The sequence below is a fragment of the Melitaea cinxia genome, chromosome 2, assembly GCF_905220565.1.
Source record: "Melitaea cinxia chromosome 2, ilMelCinx1.1, whole genome shotgun sequence".
In the NCBI taxonomy this organism is placed as follows: Eukaryota; Metazoa; Arthropoda; class Insecta; order Lepidoptera; family Nymphalidae; genus Melitaea; species Melitaea cinxia.
In genome coordinates, this window is record NC_059395.1 from 18685254 (window position 1) to 18704772 (window position 19519).

The following is a 19519-nucleotide window of genomic DNA, read 5'->3' on the forward strand; positions in this document are numbered from 1 at the left end:
CAACGAGTTGTTATCATATTGCCGACTATATCAATTCACAAGAAAGAATCCAATGTGAAAGCTTTCATATTATATTATACAATAAATCACAAAAAAAAACTATATTTTTCTTGTTATAACAATCATAACAATATAATCCGTGAAAAATTCAAGTGTTACGTCAACAAGATATAGGCTAAAATGATGTGGCAGGCGGACGGATACACAAACCAAGACCAGAATGTTAGTTAAAGAGATAGGCATTTTTCACATCTAGAGAATTATTTAATTTAAGAATCTGCAGTTATTATTTTCAAATTATTTACACTCATTAGGGTGCATCCATTAATTACGTGAGCTATTTTTCGATCAGTTTAGACCCCTCCTCCCCTTAAGTGAGACTGACGCTGAATATAATAGAGATTGACTGGAAATAATAAACTGTTCAAACTGTTCTGTTGTTAAACTAAAGTTAATTTACTTAAATAAAATTCAAATCAAAAACTAAATTATTTTAATAACCATGATGTTTATTTTAGCGGGCTAAACGAACACTCAAAATATTTTTAATATCTGTAATATTTTATATTTTTTTGAAGTTGATGTGAGATTTTTCATTATCACCTCGGTTTAAATAAGATTTGGTAAGATTTCATTGGACCCCCCCCCCCCCGTTCTGAGCTCACGTAATTAATGGATCTCCCCTTAGTAGGCATATTGACTGTAGGTATTTTGACTAGCCCGTTGGCGCAGTTTGTAGTGACCCTGCTTTCTGCTCCGAGGGTTGTGGGTTCGATTCCCACCCCGAGTCTGGGTGTAATATAAATATTTATTTATATATTTATATATGTATTATTTATAAGTTTGTTATTCGAAAAAAAAAAAAAATATGTAGCTATATACCAGTCGGCTGTTACCTATAACACAAGCATTAAGTTGCTTACTTTAGGAACAGACGACCGTGTGTGTATTGTGTAAATATTTATTTATTTATTTATTATATTATTTCGGTGAGTATAAGACATAAATAGGTAGTAATGTTAATTTGAGCAACTAAATTACAAACTTATATTTGTTGTTTCTCTTTATATAACTTGAATAAACAATTCACCCATCACAAATAAATTTTGTTCATTTAGCGCTGGTCATTTATACTGAATATAAAAATAAAGTTACATTTAGTAATTTGAATAGAAGAACAATGATGTAATATGTATTTAAAACAACTAGTCTTAATACTATCGTTAATTAAGCAACAATTTCTATATCTAGTCATTTTCGATGTTTAACAACGGGGTCAGCTACATACCTATGTAAGTATACTAGTTTTGTTAATCTACTTATTAATAATTAAGACCTGGTATGTAACCTTTATAACTTTAAACTTTACTTGAAATCTGAGCGGGGTTTATTAAGCATATTATGAAGAGATTTAATATATATAATATAAGATGATGCAATGTATTTAAATCGTTACCTACTGTTGTTTTTAGGTACAACTACATACAACATTTTCATTCGCTCTTCTAGAATACAGCCCTAATATTATTCATTTAAGGTCAACCATATCTTAGATTAATAAATAAAAGGTTTTTGTTTATTAATCTGAGCTGTATACATACGTAATTTTTTGAGGAGAAAAATAACAAATTTTTGAAGTTATATTCGCGCATTATCAATTATAATTGAAGACACGGGTTGCTAAAAACTTAGAACAGATTTACCTATGGAAAATAAATGATTTTAAACAATATGTCATAAAGTTCAGTATAAAGCTTATTTAATATTACTGGTAATTATGTTTGCTCACAACCGATAAAAAAAACGACTTCAGTTAGATACATCGACAAGTAACAACGTAAGTAGACCAAGAAATAGTTAAGTAAATACACGTTATCAAAGATTACTCAAAAAGTAGACATCAGATCTCATTTAAATGGGATAAAATTTAAATGGGACCACAGGACAAGCATCAGCTTTCGATTAAAACGAAATCATCAAATTCGGTACATCCAGTGAAAAGTTATACGGTATAATACAACGTAGGTCGACGAAAAAATAGTCAAGTAAAATCGCATTATTAGATAAAACTCAAAAAGCAGCTACTTGTTAGATCTCAGTCAAATTTAAATGGGACCAAATGACACGCTCCACCTTTCAATTTAAAAAAAAAATCATCGAAATCGGTCCACCGAGTCAAAAGTTCTAAGACACTAAACATAAAAAATCAAATCTCAAAAAATCAATCGAATTGAGAACCTTCTTTTTTGGACGTTGGTTTAAAAGTAACAAATGTACGGGAACACTACTATAACAATAGAGGAAGACGGGGTTACACTCGAAAGAGAACTGTTTATACAATCATGACATTTAAAAAAATTATTTTTACTAATTATCGAAACTGACCCTAAACCATCTAATTGAGCTAATATTTAATAATATACCTCGATACACTTATCATTTTCTAAGCCTTTATACTTTAAAACTTTATATTACTTAACTATTCATATAAAAAAAGCTCACAGTTATGCCTTAACTAGCGACTACAATGGCGTGAAAAGCTTAAAATGTCTGAAATTTGTAAACGAACTGGAGATGTATCGACTATTTATTAGTTATAGTTAAAACTTACACTTTTAAATCATTTTAAAACGAGTAAAATAATAACCGTACAAGCCGATACACACAAAATAACATTGTATATCGAGTGTTCGCAACCATTGTGATCGATACATAGTAAAAGGAATCATCCTATTACTATATAAATCCTACACACAGTGGCGGCTTTAGCCCCGGTGCAATTGCAATACCGAAGCTCCCGAAAAAGAAAGCAGACGACAAAAGCACGTATCGATAATTCGATAAATCCATTGATTTTAGATTTTGTACCTTTGCATGCAACTCTCGACGCCCCCTAACAGGCGGTGCTCCCGGTTGCACCCCTTACACTATACGTAAAGCCGCCCTTGCCATACAAACATGGTAGAAACATCGAAATGATTATCGTAGTGCCTTATTAATTAAAAAACGTACGTATTAATATTTAATATGGAAGAAATGGTAAATGGCAGGATCTATACATCAATAATATTATAAATGTGCGTACAAGATTGTTTATAGGCATGCTTAAATTTTATCGAATATAAGCTCAGGCAAAACAACCATTATTACTAACAACAAGTACTTACTACTCGAACTACTGCAGAGACTGCTATGTCGACGTTACCACCTTTCTATAAAAGTGTACATCGTACCTTATATAAGTTTATCAAAAGTCTCTCTTTTTACCATGTATAAAAGAGCTTCGGATGACTTTGTCATCATAAGTATAGATACGAGTATTATATTAGACTGCCGCGCCAAGATGTTTAAGGCTGTATTTCATCGTTTTATTTAGGTCGTGTGTAATATTTGTAGACCGATTTGGAAGAATAATTTCATCGGCTATTTTTTTTTTTAATTCATTACCGTGACTTTTGTATATTGTGATGATACCGTGATATACCGTGATATTTGTATTATCTTTGGTTTTACTTAACGTAGATGTTTGTGCTTAAAACTGTTGAGTTTTTGTTTTTATTTCGGATTCTTTAATTCAATATGTAGTTAGAAAATCAGTGTAATGAACCTAATTAACTATTATTATTGGGAATTTTTTTCCAAAAATAAATCAAATTCAAAACAAATTTTGAAATCCATTATCAAACAAGTATCATGAGAATATCACCGCTCGAACCACACTAAATTATAATATATGTAAACTATTTTTTCATGTCTAAATTTACTATTGACTTGTAATCTGCTCGGATGTTGTTTTACTTCCTAAACGTGGCATCGATTTTGAGCCGTCTGCCACGTATGGAAAATTGTCGTCAGTGTTCTGGCTGAGGGATGTCCGGGAAGTTGTCAGGCAGCGGTGGCAGCACGTTAGTCTCGAACTGTCCAGACAGGTTTCCTGGAGGAGAGTAATTGGCTACGACTATCACCTTACCTGCACGAGATCTAGCTTTACCAACTCCGAAGAACCTTGTCGCCACCCAGACCATTTGTGTGAAGTGACCTGAAATAAATATCATAAGAATCTCTCAGATTAATAAACAAACAACCTTTTGTTTACCAATCTGAGAAGAATCTATAAAACATTTTTCATTCATATTCAGTATTATTATGTAAAATAAAATTACCGGGGGTTCCCTTCACAATATAACTATGCAGGTGATGCAGTGTCATGTTGTGATGTGCTAAATATAATTACTGATACATTTGAATCATATTTGACTAGGTAGTATTTGTTCATAGGTATAAGTATAGATTCACTTATAACTTCCAAGACTAACAGGGCACGTTATAAGCTGCATACTTACTTTTTGATCGGACCGTATTAAATAACATACAATGACGAGAAACATGAGACCGGCCATCTTTACGAAGTAGTTTTTATAATTGACATTTACCTGCGTTAACATTGGCGTGAAGAACATCTGACTCTTTGAAAAAGTTGTATTGACGGACTGCTGCGTACCAGTACGAAGACACTTCTTGGCCTGAAAAAATAAACAGTCGAAATTAAACCTTAATGTATTAAACTATTATTTTCATTGGTAACCTTATTTTTAAAATATTGAACGAATTTATTCCAAACATTAATTGTAATAGAAATAAAAAAATATACCTTAGATGTTTGAAAACCAAATTAGGCTGTAAAATTTCTCACCAGTCACGTCAGGCTGGATGTCGCTGACGGGTCGCTGGTACAGATTCTGTCCGACATCGCGATCGTTTCTGTAGCGGAATTTGTTGGTGTGTGCCAAATGGTTGGCCCAAGCTTGGGCGTAGTCGCACAGCTGCAATCATTTTATTTCATTATATGAAAACGTTAAAGTTCAAAAATAAAATATTTGTTAATTCTATTTAGATACGTCTTTTTACTCTATATTTATTCAAAAAATACTTGTGTAAGAATCATATTTTTTGTTAAAGAACTTTAAGTACGTAGTTATCCGAATTTAATATTAAAATGTTTTCTATACTCAATAGGTGTCTTGACTTTGCTATATACAATGCCTTTTTTAAGTAAAGACAATTTAGGAAGAGCATTATTACCTCAGGTGCCATATAAAGTTGAGGGGCACCGTGCCTTTGTCTGTACACATTATGCCAACACAGGCATTCGGTAATGAAATCACTGTCCTGCCAAGCGGTGCGCACCTCGCTCCATTGGACTACCATGCTCACCGGCTTGGATTGTAGCACCTGCAATAAACATACATTTACAGACATACAGATTTCAAAATAAAAAATGGTTTCAAAAATAACTTCGTTTAACTGTATTTATATCTATCTATAATATATATAAACGCGAAAGGTCATTCATCACGAAATCTCCGAAACTATAACACCTACAAACTTGAAATTTGGTAGGTAAGCTCCTTATAGGACGTAGACATCCGCTAAGAACGGATTTTACGAAACTCAACCCCTAAGGGGGTAAAATGGGGGTTGGAAGTTTGTATGAGAGTCCCATGTTTTTGACGTAAGAGACTTGAAATTTAAAATGTAAGCTCTATAGATAGATGGTGAAAAGGTGTCCAAATAATGTATCTTTAGAAATCAACCCCTTTTTGGGTTAAAACGGGGGATAGTAGGTCGGCTCACTGACCACGAAATCTCCGAAACTATAACAGTTACAAACTTGAAATTTGGCAGAAAGGCTCCTTATAGGGCGTAGACATCTGCTAAGAACGAATTTTGCAAAATTCGACCCTAAAGGGGGTAAAAAGGGGGTTGGAAGTTTGTATGAAAGTCCCATGTTTTTGAAGTAAGAGACTTGAAATTTAAAATATATACCTTATAGATGATGAGAAGGTGTTCAAATAATGAATCTTTAGAAATCAGCTCCCTTTTGGGGTTAAAACGGGGGATGGTAGGTTTACTCACTCATCACGAAATCCCCGAAACTATAACAGTTACAAACTTGAAATTTGGCAGAAAGGCTCCTTATAGGGCGTAGACATCTGCTAAGAACGAATTTTACAAAATTCGACCCCTAAGGTGATAAAACGGGGGTTCGAAGTTTGTATGAAAGTCCTATGTTTTTGAAGTAAGAGACTTGAAATTTAAAATGTATGCTCTATAGATGTTGAGAAGGTGTTCAAATAATGTATCTTTAGAAATCAACTCCCTTTTGGGGTTAAAATGGGGTATGGTAGGTTGACTCACTCATCACGAAATCTCTGAAACTATAACAGCTACAAACTTGAAATTTTGCAGATAGGTTCCTTATAGGGCGTAAACATCCGCCGAGAACGGATTTTACGAAACTCGATCCACAAGGGGATAAAACGGGGGTTGGAGGTTTATATGAAAGTCATATGTTTTTGAAGTAAGAAACTTGAAATTTAAAATGTATGCTCTATAGATGGTGAGGAGGTGTCCAAATAATGCATCGTAATATATATATATATATATATATATATATAAGAGAAAGGTCACTGATTCACTCATTACGAGAACTCAAAAAATCGCTGGATGGCCATCCATCCAGGATGGACAAAGATGAAATTTAGCAGGGAGGTAGATTATAGTTAGTAGACATCCACTCAGAGCGGATTTTGCGGTATTCCACCTCTAAGGTGGTTTTATTGGGGTTGATAGTTTGTATGAAACATATACAACAGCTAAAAGTTCGGTCGATTGGTTATTTATACTGCAGCCGGAAAATAAAACTAAAAATGTGGTGTATAGAGAGGTTTTATAAAAACAACTATTAAATTGTGCCTGTTTATAAGTTACTCAATGTGATAAGCAATTCAAGTGACTGAAATAAAAAATAAATTGCGTTAAACATCTTAATAGAATCGCATATCTTCATAACCACGCGGACGTAGTCGCGGGCAATAGTTAGTGTATTATGAAACTAAGTCCCCAAAAGTGTATGTGATCGATTCCCTCAAAATCTACTGAACGGATTTTCATGCGGTTTCACCAATAGAGAGAGGGCTTCAAAAGGAAGGTTTACGGAATGGCTAAGCCGATTTTGATGAGAGTTTCACTGGAAGTTTACCGGAATAACTTTGTGACACACTGATTTCAACGCGGGCGAAGCCGCGGGCACAGCTAGTATATTATATATATTACGAAATATCTACGTTGTAATATTTAAAACATATTTTGACATTATATGGCGAATATAGCCTAATTAAAATTGACGACGCGACGGGTTGACCCGCTATGCACAGAATCTGGCCTAATGCGGTAGCGGTCACAGTCCTCACCCGTGACTAATGGTTGTAAATATAAGATTTAGATGTATAGGACTAAGGAATTTAATAAAGATTTAATTTCATAAAAAATTGCAATCTTCGTTCTGAATAATAATAATTCAAACAATCACATTGAAACTTTTAATCTTTATATCTTGATTTACTTACCATTAGGTAGGTAGGTACTATCTAAGTACACTTCACATAACAAAAATATACTGGACTGTCATAAAAATCTAGTTTAAGAATAAAAACTAGTTTAAAAATTTAAAATGAATAAAATTGATTACACAAATTGGATAAGATAATGCGTAAACGTATAATATTAAAACTTAAATAAACTGATAAAAATATCTCAGCCTTTTTGAAATGGATATTTTTTTTACATTGGTAGGCATTTTATATCATTTAATGAAAAATCCATCAAATTCCGAATTTGAATGGGATCACAGAAATCAATCACTCACTTAGCGTCATATTGCGAAACCATGATCGATCGCAGAGATACATTGGATAATACTTACAGAATTACTGTTTCCTTAACGACAAAGAGTTTCAAAAGATGGTTTCCTAAGTAATGTACGTATTATACTTATTTACAACTATGCATTTTATTAAAATATAGCTGTGGCCGCAACTTCATCCGCGTAGAATATCAAAAAAATGTTGTGCAGTTTGCAGAGTTACAAAATAAATAAATTTCTATAATAAAAGTAGCCAGTGAAAGTCCCTTCAAAATCGGTCCAGCCGTTTCAGCGATTAGCCGGAACAAACAGACAGACAGACAGACATAAAGACAAAAATTGAAAAAAATGTTATTTTGGTATATGTACCGTGTATAAATCCATATGCATTTAGTAAAAAGCAGTTATTTTAATATTACAAACAGACACTCCAATTTTATTTATTTGTATAGAGAATAAGAAATGAAAAGGCGACATTTATTGTAAACCAACTTGTGTTCATCAATATTTTGAATAGTCTTGTTAACTAGGATGACTGGTTTTAGACACATAAAAATATTTTACTAGCGAATATAAATTGAAGCAATAAAATGCAATGGCGTGGCGTGTACTGATTGATTATAGGTAGATAGACGTCACGTGGAAGAAGTAGCATCAGAAATGCCCAATTTCCAAGATCTAGTCAATCACAAGTCTCGTATTCCGTCTATCTAATATTTACTATCTTTGAAGGTAGTTACAGCGTCCTCTCGGTCACACTTAAGATGGTCCCAAAAATGCACTTTTAAATTTGGGACTTATGTCCTATGTGGCAGCTATGGCATTATGATTTCTTTTTATATGCATAGCCGTGAACGAAGGCCATAAACCCACGCCTGGCTACGTCCCTCTTAAAATGTTTATCACTATTTCATTGGCTTCACCGTAAAGTATTACAAAAAATATACATAATTACACATATATATCAACAGGGCTGAAATTTGAAGCGTCGGCGACGAATTCGCCAACGCACGAGACAATCTGCCAATTTATTATTCAGCGTACTTTCATCGGACCGTGGACAATGTGAAACTCTGTTCATTATTTATTAGCACGAACTAAATAATATATTTTTATTCTGTGACGCAGGTTAACTCAGTGGTCACAGCTACTGGCTGTTTTGCTATCGCTAGATTTGGTCAACGCTCATGATAAATGTTTGTACAGTTCATAAAAATGTGTGACGTGATCTGGAGGTTTTACTTGTTTATTTTTTCAAGTTCTAAACTGTATTTCATCGAACTAAGCGTTGTTATAAGTAAGACATTTATTTTATCATTATACTTAAAATGAAACTTTATGGAATTGAAGTGAGGCTTATGTTCTAAGGAACGTAGTACTAGTTCATTTATGCGTCTATATGTCTGTCATATAACAAATATGTATTATGTTTTGTTATTGATCACTAGAATATATTTAAGAAATAGCTGGACTTTTTCTCAAAAAACAGAAATTTTCCTTTAGTTCCTATTTTGACTTTTTAGTTCTCTTTTTTATATTTTACGTAACTGATTAGCTCCATTATTCCAAAGCCTAGTTATAGTACCAATTTTCTACAATAAAAAATAATTTTGTATGGTGAACTTTTTAAAAAAATTCAGAACAAATTAAAATATTCTATTCAGGGACATCAATTAGTACCTATTCAGTCTAGAAATTGTTCGTGGTATTTTATTTAAGATCACGGTCGAGAACCGCAAGTCCTCCTTAAGTTTAAGTTCTGCTTATTCTAAAGGCTTTATATAATAAAGTTACCTACGAGAACTCAACGTGCCGACATTGTTATCCATAAAATTATACTAACAAGCTGGTGTTTCGTCATAGGACTTTCGTGCAATGAAATTATAATAGGTAATGCTGTTAAGTTTTTTTTTTTGTGTATAGCTGTATCTGGACCGCTTATCAAGTAGAAAGTACTGAATGAAACTTTTTACAATTTAAGTCACTTCTACAAAGTAGACCTCCGAAGACTTATATATATCTCGAATAATAGTATACTTAAAGGGAGTTATCTCAAATAATTAGAACATTATACGAAGTTTTGCTCCACTTAATTGCTGTAACTTGTCTGTGATGTAACAAAGTTAAATCGAGTCATTTTAAAGTTACGACTTTAAATCAATAAAGACGCAAGTGAACCGTGTAGATTGGAACCGCGCCAAATTTTACGCTATAATACTTCGTCGTTTCATTTCTCAAATATATGAGTATTCCTAAAAATACGAGAGGCTAGTACCATACGGCAGAAATATTTAATAAAAGTTCGTATATTACGTAAAAAAAAAAAACAAATTTAGTTTTCAATAGAACAAAAATTTTCTATTGCGCGGCAATAGTTTTTTCACCTAGTGAAACGTTTCGCTTCGCTGATCTACAGCCATTGTCGGATAGTTTTCCTTCCCGCTTTTAAGGCTGTTTCCCTGACATGAGACGGAGCAAGTGTGTCAACGCAGGTTGCGTCCCACAAAAGCGCCCGTCCCCTTTCCCAGGGAACCAACGTCAATCCAAAAATAACTATATTTTGCATATACCGAAATACAATAAATGAAGAAAAAATGTTTCATTAATAAAATACTGCCATTGTTTCATTACATAATACGAGCGACACTGATTTGCGTGCGGGGAGCGCGTATCCGATAAATAATCGTAATGAACGCAAAGCCGTGGACTATCAACCCGGAGCACCGAAAGCCATTTGCATTTAAAGTACTATTTTTTGGAACAGTTATGCAAATTTTATTCGATTTATCGACTCAAATGATTAAATTTTCATTGAATACAATAGTCTATTAACCAACATGCATTATATTTTAAACTTTATTTAAAATATTAGAAGTTAGTATGGTTTTACCAGACAGTTGTAGTGGGATCTAAATTATTGTTACGTGTTAGGGTTCGAAGGATTTGGAGAGAAAGACCTGCTGACTCTTTTCAAGACTTTATTCACAAGCACTAGGTCCAACACAAAGCACTAGGTTCAATCACTAAGCACTAACGATGTCCTAAGTCGTAGCCACTGTCGTAGGTTTCACTGGTACCACTCTTGATCACTAGTTTTCACTCTTGAAGTCGCCTCGAAGATCGCTCCAACTGAACTGTACTCGCTCGCCTCGCTGCGGCTATTTATATCGGCCGAGACGAGGCCCAGACCATTCTGGAAAGTTCGCGCATGTACCCGGTTTTCGAGACTATACTTCTATATAGTTCCACAGTTGTTCCTCTAACGCCATCTAGTATTAAGTAGAGAGTTTCATGCGGTCTCTGTCTTTGCGTGGTTTCAATGGTTGCCGCTAGATGGCGCTAGTTTCTTTGTGTGTCCTTAACACTACTCCCCTCTTAGAGATGCTCGTCCCGAGCATCGTTGTTACTGCCATGGTAACGCGCCAGACGGTCTATCTGTACCACTTTGAACGTCCCTCTTGGTTGCTTTTGAATCCTGTAAGTCACATCATTCAGTCGGGTAACCACTTTGTATGGACCGTCCCACTTGGTCTGCAACTTTGGAGATTTCCCTTTCCGGCGGGTTGGATTATGCAGACACACCAGTGACCCTTCCTCGAAGCCGCTCGTGTTCGATTTCCGGTCGTATCTGGTTTTCATGCTCTCGCTTGACTGTAACCCATTTGCCCGAACCAAGGCGTGTATATAGTGCAATTTTTCCCTTAAATCGCTGACATAGTCTTGTACGGTATTTGGTCGCTCCGGTACCCCTCCAGTCAATAGGTCTACTGGTATTCGTAATTCTCTACCGTAATTGACATACGCCGGGGTAGCTTTTATGCTCTCATGCTCGGCGGTTCGGTACGACAGAAGGAAGAGCGGTATATACTTGTCCCAATCTTTTTGTTTGTCGTCTACCAATTTCGCCAAATGCCTCTCAAGGGTCTGGTTAAATCTGTCAACCATTCCATCAGACTGTGGATGGTACACAGTGGTCCTCGTCTTATGCATGCCCAAAATTCTACACACTTCCTGGAATACTTGCGATCCGAAGTTCCTGCCCTGATCGGAATGGATTTCTAGAGGCACGCCAAAGCGACATATCACTTCTTCGACTAACTTAGAAGCGACTGTTGTAGCTTCTTGGTTTGGTATGGCGAACACTTCGGGCCATTTGGTGAAGTAGTCCATGACGACCATAAAATACTTGTTTACCGATTCCGTTACAGGAAATGGCCCCGCTACGTCAACTGCAATTCGTTCCCACGGTGCACCGACGTTATACAACCGCAGATTCCCACGGCTCCTGGTCTGTGGTCCTTTTACAGCAGCGCAAGTAGTACATTTGCGGCACCAATCCTGTACATCATCTCGACAATGCAACCAGTAGAATCGTTCTCGCACTTTTGTTAACGTCCTCTTGACACCTAGATGACCTCCCGATACGCCATCATGTATTTCACGGAGAACATCTGGTACTCTCGTTCTTGGGACAATTATCTGAAGGTGGAACTCTCTGCCGTTAGTCTTCTCCCATTTCCGGTAGAGTATTCCGTTTTGAAGTATCAGACTGTCCCATTGAGCCCAGTACGCCTTAGTGGCAGTGCCAGTGGGTGCAACCTCACTCCAAATTGGTTTTACGTCACCCCGTTTCTTCAATGTGATGATGTGCCGAAGGTCGTCATCTCTTTCTTGAGCTTCCCTCATAGCATCATTCTCCCAGATACCCAAAGGACTTGTTCTTGTTAGCTTTAATGTTACTTCCTTAGATTCCTGTTTAACACAATGTTTGCAGACTTCCGAACACTGCCTTCGTGAGAGTGCGTCGGCATTCCCATGCAACTTTCCGCTACTTTTCGTCTTCAAGTCATACTCCTGATCCCGGGCAGGAGGCGAAGCCCTTTGCTTCTTCAGCTCCTCTATTTGTTCCTCGATCCTTTTCATCCTTGCTATCTGGGTCTTCTTTTGCGGACAGTTGAGCTGAAGATGGCCCCTCTCGCCGCACTTGTAGCACATGACTCCAGAACTTTTCATCGTAGGAGCCTTAACTACCTTGACTTCCTCAGAGACCTCGCGGATCTATAGGTCTGCCGTATGTCATGGCGAACAGCCTCGACCTCCAAAGCATGCGCCAATGCTTCCTTTAACGAGGTATGGTGACGAAGCCTCACTGCAGCTCTGACCTCCAGGTCTTTGATTCCGTCGACAAATGCTTGAACAATATTCGTGTCTACCATCTTGGTGTCTGCTCCTGGGTGCGCCTTCCTGACGAGTTTCTCAATTTCCAACGCCCATTGTTGTAGTCCTTCTCCTGAGTGTTGGACTCTGTCACGTAGTTGGGCACGGAACACGTGCTCCAGGTGTCGCTCCCCGTATCGGGATTCAAGTGCCTCCATCAAGTCTTGGAACCCGTTTCCTGTATGTGGCAGTGCTTCCAGAACCGACAAAGCTTGCCCTCTGAGCGCAACAGTAAGAGCGGTCAGGCATTGCTCTTCCGTCCATCCGTTGGCAGTAGCAACAGTCTGGAATTGTCGACGATAAGCGTTCCACGAAGTAGTGCCGTCGTAGAGAGGCACTTTCACTCTTGGTCCTTGCGCCACTCCGGTACTTCCACTAGACATCGCGACTCCCGTGGTTTCAAGGCGCACTACTTTCTTTTGTAGTTCAGTGAGGACGGTTTTCACATTTTCCACATCTAATCCTAACCTGGTAACTCGTTCTTCCACTACGTCGACATCTTTTCGAAGCTTAGTCACCGCGTCACTAACATCTTTTACAGCCCCAAGCGTTTTTTCTTGGACCTCTTTTTGTTGCTCTTGTAATTCTTGCAAAGCACCACGAATTTCAGCCTTTTGTTGCTCTTGTGATTCTTGCAAAGCACGAATTTCAGCCTTTTGCTGCTCTTGTGATTCTTGCAAAGCACAACGAATTTCAGCCCTTTGCTGCTCTTGTGATTCTTGCAATTTGAAACTTGTTTGTTCAATTAATTTAATTAAACTTCCTAATTGAAGAGCCACTTGAGGGTCTGTAGAAGCTACGGTGTCGGTGGTGGGCATGGTAAGGTGGACGGGTCCGGTGGGCGGGGCCTGATACAAAGTGGGTGGGGCCTGAGCCCGAGTGGGCGGGACATGTGCCCGAGTGGGCGGAGCCTGACTCTGAGTGAGCGGGGTCTGGTGGGCGTGGTCAGTGGGCGGGGCATGATAGGCGTGGTCAGTGGGCGGGGCTTGGTCCACGGTGGGCGGGGCTTGGTCCCCAGTAGGTGTGGCCTCCGCAGCTCGTTGCGCCCTTGTCCTGACGCCCTTGACGTCCTTAAAGTCTTCTCTCGGAGTCAATGGCATCTCCAAATCCCACTTCTGACACCAGTTGTTACGTGTTAGGGTACGAAGGATTTGGAGAGAAAGACCTGCTGACTCTTTTCAAGACTTTATTCACAAGCACTAGGTCCAACACAAAGCACTAGATTCAATCACTAAGCACTAACGATGTCCTAAGTCGTAGCCACTGTCGTAGGTTTCACTGGTACCACTCTTGATCACTAGTTTTCACTCTTGAAGTCGCCTCGAAGATCGCTCCAACTGAACTGTACTCGCTCGCCTCGCTGCGGCTATTTATATCGGCCGAGACGAGGCCCAGACCATTCTGGAAAGTTCGCGCATGTACCCGGTTTTCGAGACTATACTTCTATATAGTTCCACAGTTGTTCCTCTAACGCCATCTAGTATTGAGTAGAGAGTTTCATGCGGTCTCTGTCTTTGCGTGGTTTCAATGGTTGCCGCTAGATGGCGCTAGTTTATTTGTGTGTCCTTAACATTATAAATGACCATTAGTACATATTAATTCCCATTAGTAACAAATTTTTAAACTCTGCAACCTAAACGTTCTCGTAGATTGTTCTGTTACTTTACTAGAATTAATATGGTACATTAACCTGAATTTTTATAAAACATATATATATAATAGACATAGATCTATCGTTTTAACTGTGCTGCTATAAACTGAGTCTGTTGTTGCTTCTTGTTTCCCTAGCACTGCTTACTCCAACAAAGTAATCTAATAACAAAGTCGAACTGATCTTAAGTTTTAACCCGCAATAAAGAACGCTAGACACATTACAAAAAAAAATTGTTTATTCAAGAAGGATTCAAAAGCTATTTTGAATAGTTATCAAACATAATTTGATTCATTGATTGAGCCGGTAAACTCCGCAGTTACACTTTAAAACGAATCATTAATTATATTTAATCATATGTTAACCGAAAATCAGGACCAATAAAACAGCCCATCTTCGTCATTTATATATTCTTAAAACGACTATCAATTCTTTTCTGTACATAATGCGTCTTTTAAGATCAATAGAATGAAACTACCACAATATTCATTTGTATACCGCGAAAGCCTAGGAACGCACACTACATTGCTTTAGAATCTCTATTTTTAGGTTTAAGGCCGTTGTTAAGGCTATGAAAATTTTAATTAACGAGCGGTTTCGAAATAGACTCTTAACACAACTGCACTGTACGTTCTAAAATTGAAGACAATTGTGAAGCGACATAAAAGGTTCTTTTAATGGATTAAACAACGTTATTCGAAACTTGCGTCAAGTCTTCCTCTATAGGTATAAGAAAATCTGTTGCTCCAGGTACTCGAGAACGACCGGACCTATTGTAATAATTTTTCATTTAAGTTTTCTAATACAGATAAAGTTCTTATGTAATGAAAATTGAACTTCATGAGTTTGGACAATGGGTAAGGCACACGAGACATCGTCTGTCGATTCAGCTAGTGAACTAACTTATTTTATTCAAGTATGTTATTTAGTGAACTTTTGAATAATAATGCTACAATAACTAATAGTTGGTAATTTCATTAAAATGCGATTGCAAGAAACAGTAACTTTTTGAAATTTGTCAGTGAGCAACACTTTAAGAATTATAAATTTGATTAGATATTGGCATCTTTTACAGCAAAACCATAATATAAGAAGTTACTTTAGTAATTTTTTTAGTAAATTAATAAACTTTTAATTGGCAACTAGAAAAGTCCGTAGTATAGCAAAATTAGTGTTTACCGCGACTACCTTCACTAAAACAATTCTTTTAGAAGAAAGTCAAGAGCTCCAAGAATAGATAGTTATATAGAGCTTGAATCCCTTTATTAAGCAATATGAATTTTTCCCGTTTCTGGCATTTCACAAAAGTAATATTCCATAGGACATGATATTGTGATGAACTAAGAGAGTCGAAATTTATACTCATTAAGACTGATTTAATTAAATATTGCAATATTATTTCAATACATTACAAAATGTACAAGAGATTGACATTTTTAAGGTTTATGGAAAATAATACAAACATCTTGAAAAATATTTTTATACGGTTTTCACGGAGTTTTTACTACTTAATTTGCATTGCTATTCAATTAATTATGAAACAACGTCGTGACTTGCAAACAATTAACTTAAACATTTAGTCAACCTTTTATAATGTTACTAGCTGACCCGGCAAACGTTGTTTTGCCAATAAACTATCTACTATAAGTGTGCGGGGATTTACTTATAATCGAAAGCATTGTAGACAATGAAAGTATGCTTTATTTAGTGCACAGAAAAATTAAAATAATACGTATAACAGTGACTGCTACGATCGATACACAAATAAAACTAAAAAAATGGCCGAAAACGATATAGTGAGACAGGAGACCGGCGTCATTCTCATCCCTACTCCTTGATGTTTGCTGGATGAGAAGTGACAACGGTAGACATCTAGCGGGGATAACCGATCGATTGATCGCTAGTTATCGACCGGCGAAGGTAGGAGATCAAATTAAATTGAGAAAAAAATCATATTAAAAGAAATTATTAAAAATAATAAAAAATAAAAATTGCGATGGAAAAATAGGGGTTGATCGTAGAGAGGTGGAAAATTAAGAGTAATAGGATAAATAATTATTTTATTCTAAGTCATGACAAAATAAAAATAAAAATCTTGTCAAAAAAATTAAAGTTTATAATTAACAAATAAAATATAGGGGTTGATGGTAGATGGATGAAAAATTTAGAGATGTATGTATTTTTTAACGTTGTATCATAAAAAAATAAAAAATAAATAATTTATCTAAAAATCAAAAAAAAAAATAAGGGATGGACTACCCTTAACATTTAGAGGGATGAAAAATAGATGTTGTTCGATTCTCAGACCTACCTAATATGCACACAAAATTTCATGAGAATCGGTCTAGCCGTTTCGGAGCAGTTTAACTAATAACACCGCGACACAAGCATTTTATATATTAGATAACGAGCGCTCTGGTCTGGTGGTGTGTGTACCACGTACGCGTCTAACAACCGACGATTTGCGGGTGCGATTCCCGCACGGGATAAATATTTGTATTTATATAAATATTTTTTTCCGGTTTGGATGTCTGTCCTTGTGGGTCTCCCCACTACACCTTGGAGGGCACGTTAAGCTGTCGGCCCAGGTTGTTTCATATATACGTATGCATCGCGCTGACTTTCTAGTCAAATAATAAATAAAAAATGCCAAAGGACTCGTATGTCCTTTGAACTGGAAACATTCAAGTAACGCGTTTTATGATACAAGGTGTCTAAAGGGTCGATCACGGTCATAAAGCATACATGCTTTAGTCTTTACGATAGGAATACATGAGCGTAAAAGGTGAAGAATCAACTATCAAGACAATTAAATCGTCTTGAGTTTAAAATAATCAAAGATGAAATATTTTCCGAATTTTTTTGATTTATTACTGATCCTGATACTAAATTGGCATGCCATTTCATTTTTCAGCTAGATAAACCAAATAAATATGATGAAAAATTACAACAAATACAGGTTTACATAATTTTATTGGAGTATCAATATTTTGAATACAACTGAAGTAGGACACAATAGCAATATATTGTTTAAAATCAGGAGCAGCCCGATTGGAGAAGTATCTCGACCTTACAGAAGATCACAGCTAAATAATACAGCTACAAGCAGTGTTGTGTTTCTGTGCCGAGTATGGTGAACAGAGCTCATGAGGGGGACCGGGGGTAGGGTCAGCAAAGCGCTTGCGATGCTTCTGGTGTTGCAGGCGTCTACGGATATCGCTTACCACCAGATGAGCCCTAAGCTTGTTTGCCGACCTAGTTGTATAAAAAAACACATGCATCGAGTGCATTTTTCAGTTTCTGAGTTGTCGATGTGTATAATTTATATGACCAATATAAAATTAACAAACATTAGACACAGATTCAGATTTCTTCTTTCTATCTCTCTAAACGTTAATATTAAAAATTAAATAGAAATAAGCATCATTGTTGCTTATTTATTTTATTTTTTATTTGGTGTAAATTTTTTTTTATATAGTATGATTATTATTATCATAAAAAAGTTGTAATACCTGGCCTTGCTTCAAAATTGTAGGTAACATTTTGAAAACAACTCTAATAAATAGTAACGCAAAGCTCTCTGTGTAGTATATACGCATATGTAAAGAAAAATTTACCCTTAATTCTACTCGGGATGTTAAAAATAATCATAGGACATATTGAAGCTTCCTTTCGTTCTTTTCTCAGCGAAACGAAATTGAAATTGAACAGAGATTTACAGCAAGTATTCTTGCGAATAAAGGACGCTGAAATATTTTATATGATATTAATTAAATGTTAAAATAAATGACCCGATGTAATTCATACCACCATATTTTATTTTTGTGGCTATATCGATTTTTCTTTTTATCTGTTGTACAAAACATGTCCTGATAATTTCGAAGAAACAAAGATCTTTCCGATTTGGTGCAGTCGTTCGAAAGTTATTAAAATCATTTTATATATAATATATATATTGCGTATATTGCTTATAATTTGCGTTTCAAATGTAATCGTAGATGAGAATAAAAAAATGGGACTATTTTCTGGGCACAACAACATAGTAGTGTAACATAGTGTGCAAAATCGTTTCAAACTTTTGTGTTGATAACATTAAAAAAATTCGACAGAAATGGAGATCTCTGACGACCCCTTTTTGTTAGTCTTCATCTTGTGTTTTTTTTCAGAATCACAAGTATAAGTCTATTAAAATTCGTTAGTTTATTTGGCATAAAACGTAAAAATATTTTATCTCAGCCACCGCAATGCGGTTAGAGCCGGAGATAGTAAAAATATTTATGTTCACAGTTGCGAAATTGAAGATACCAACTCTCGAACTCTTATCTGTCTCTTAAACTGGTTAAAATGTATTTCAAAACAGGAAAATTTTCTCAAAACTTCAAAATTGTAAAACGCTCCACGCGCGTGAACAGCGCCGGGTAGACTTGTTAACCTGCGAACACCATCAATTTATTTTCATCTACATCATCATTCATGATTCCTGAGTCCCTTTTTTGCCTTTATTATGCTATAATTCTTTTATGCAACTAGGACGGCAAAAAAGCATACGGGTGGTAAGCGATTACCGTAGCCTATAGACCCCTACAACACCAGAAGTATCGCAAGCGCGTTGATAATTTTTCCGTCAATCCTCCCCAACAGATCTGGTCACCTTACTTATCACAGGAACACAACACTGCTTGAAAGCAGTATCGTTTGTCTGTGATCTTCTGTGAGGTCGAGGTACTCGTACTTCCCCAGTCATTCCGCTCTTAATTTTGAGCAGGATATTTAATTAAAATTAAATATATTTATTCATTTATTAAAGTAACCTTTAATATTATATACCGTATTTTCATTTTGGTTTATGTGCGTAAGAGTTTATTACGATATACCTACGGCTTCAAACAATGTCGCAACATCTACGTTTCCGCTACGAACATGCTACGAGTTTCGTAGACCAACGT

The 19519-nt window shown here is 36.2% G+C and overlaps 1 protein-coding gene across 1 annotated transcript in view; it reads right to left on the minus strand.

Annotated features, from left to right (window-relative positions):
- Positions 1-3462: 3462 nt before the first annotated feature.
- LOC123661171 overlaps positions 3463-19519 on the minus strand; it is a 31389-nt gene continuing 15332 nt past the window's right edge. The window contains exons 5-8 of the mRNA XM_045596161.1: positions 5083-5232; positions 4694-4823; positions 4434-4523; positions 3463-4039 (exon numbers count right to left, since the gene is read on the minus strand). Coding sequence (XP_045452117.1) covers positions 3852-4039; positions 4434-4523; positions 4694-4823; positions 5083-5232 — 558 coding nt within the window. The 3' untranslated portion in view covers positions 3463-3851. The remainder of the gene's footprint in view (positions 4040-4433; positions 4524-4693; positions 4824-5082; positions 5233-19519) is intronic.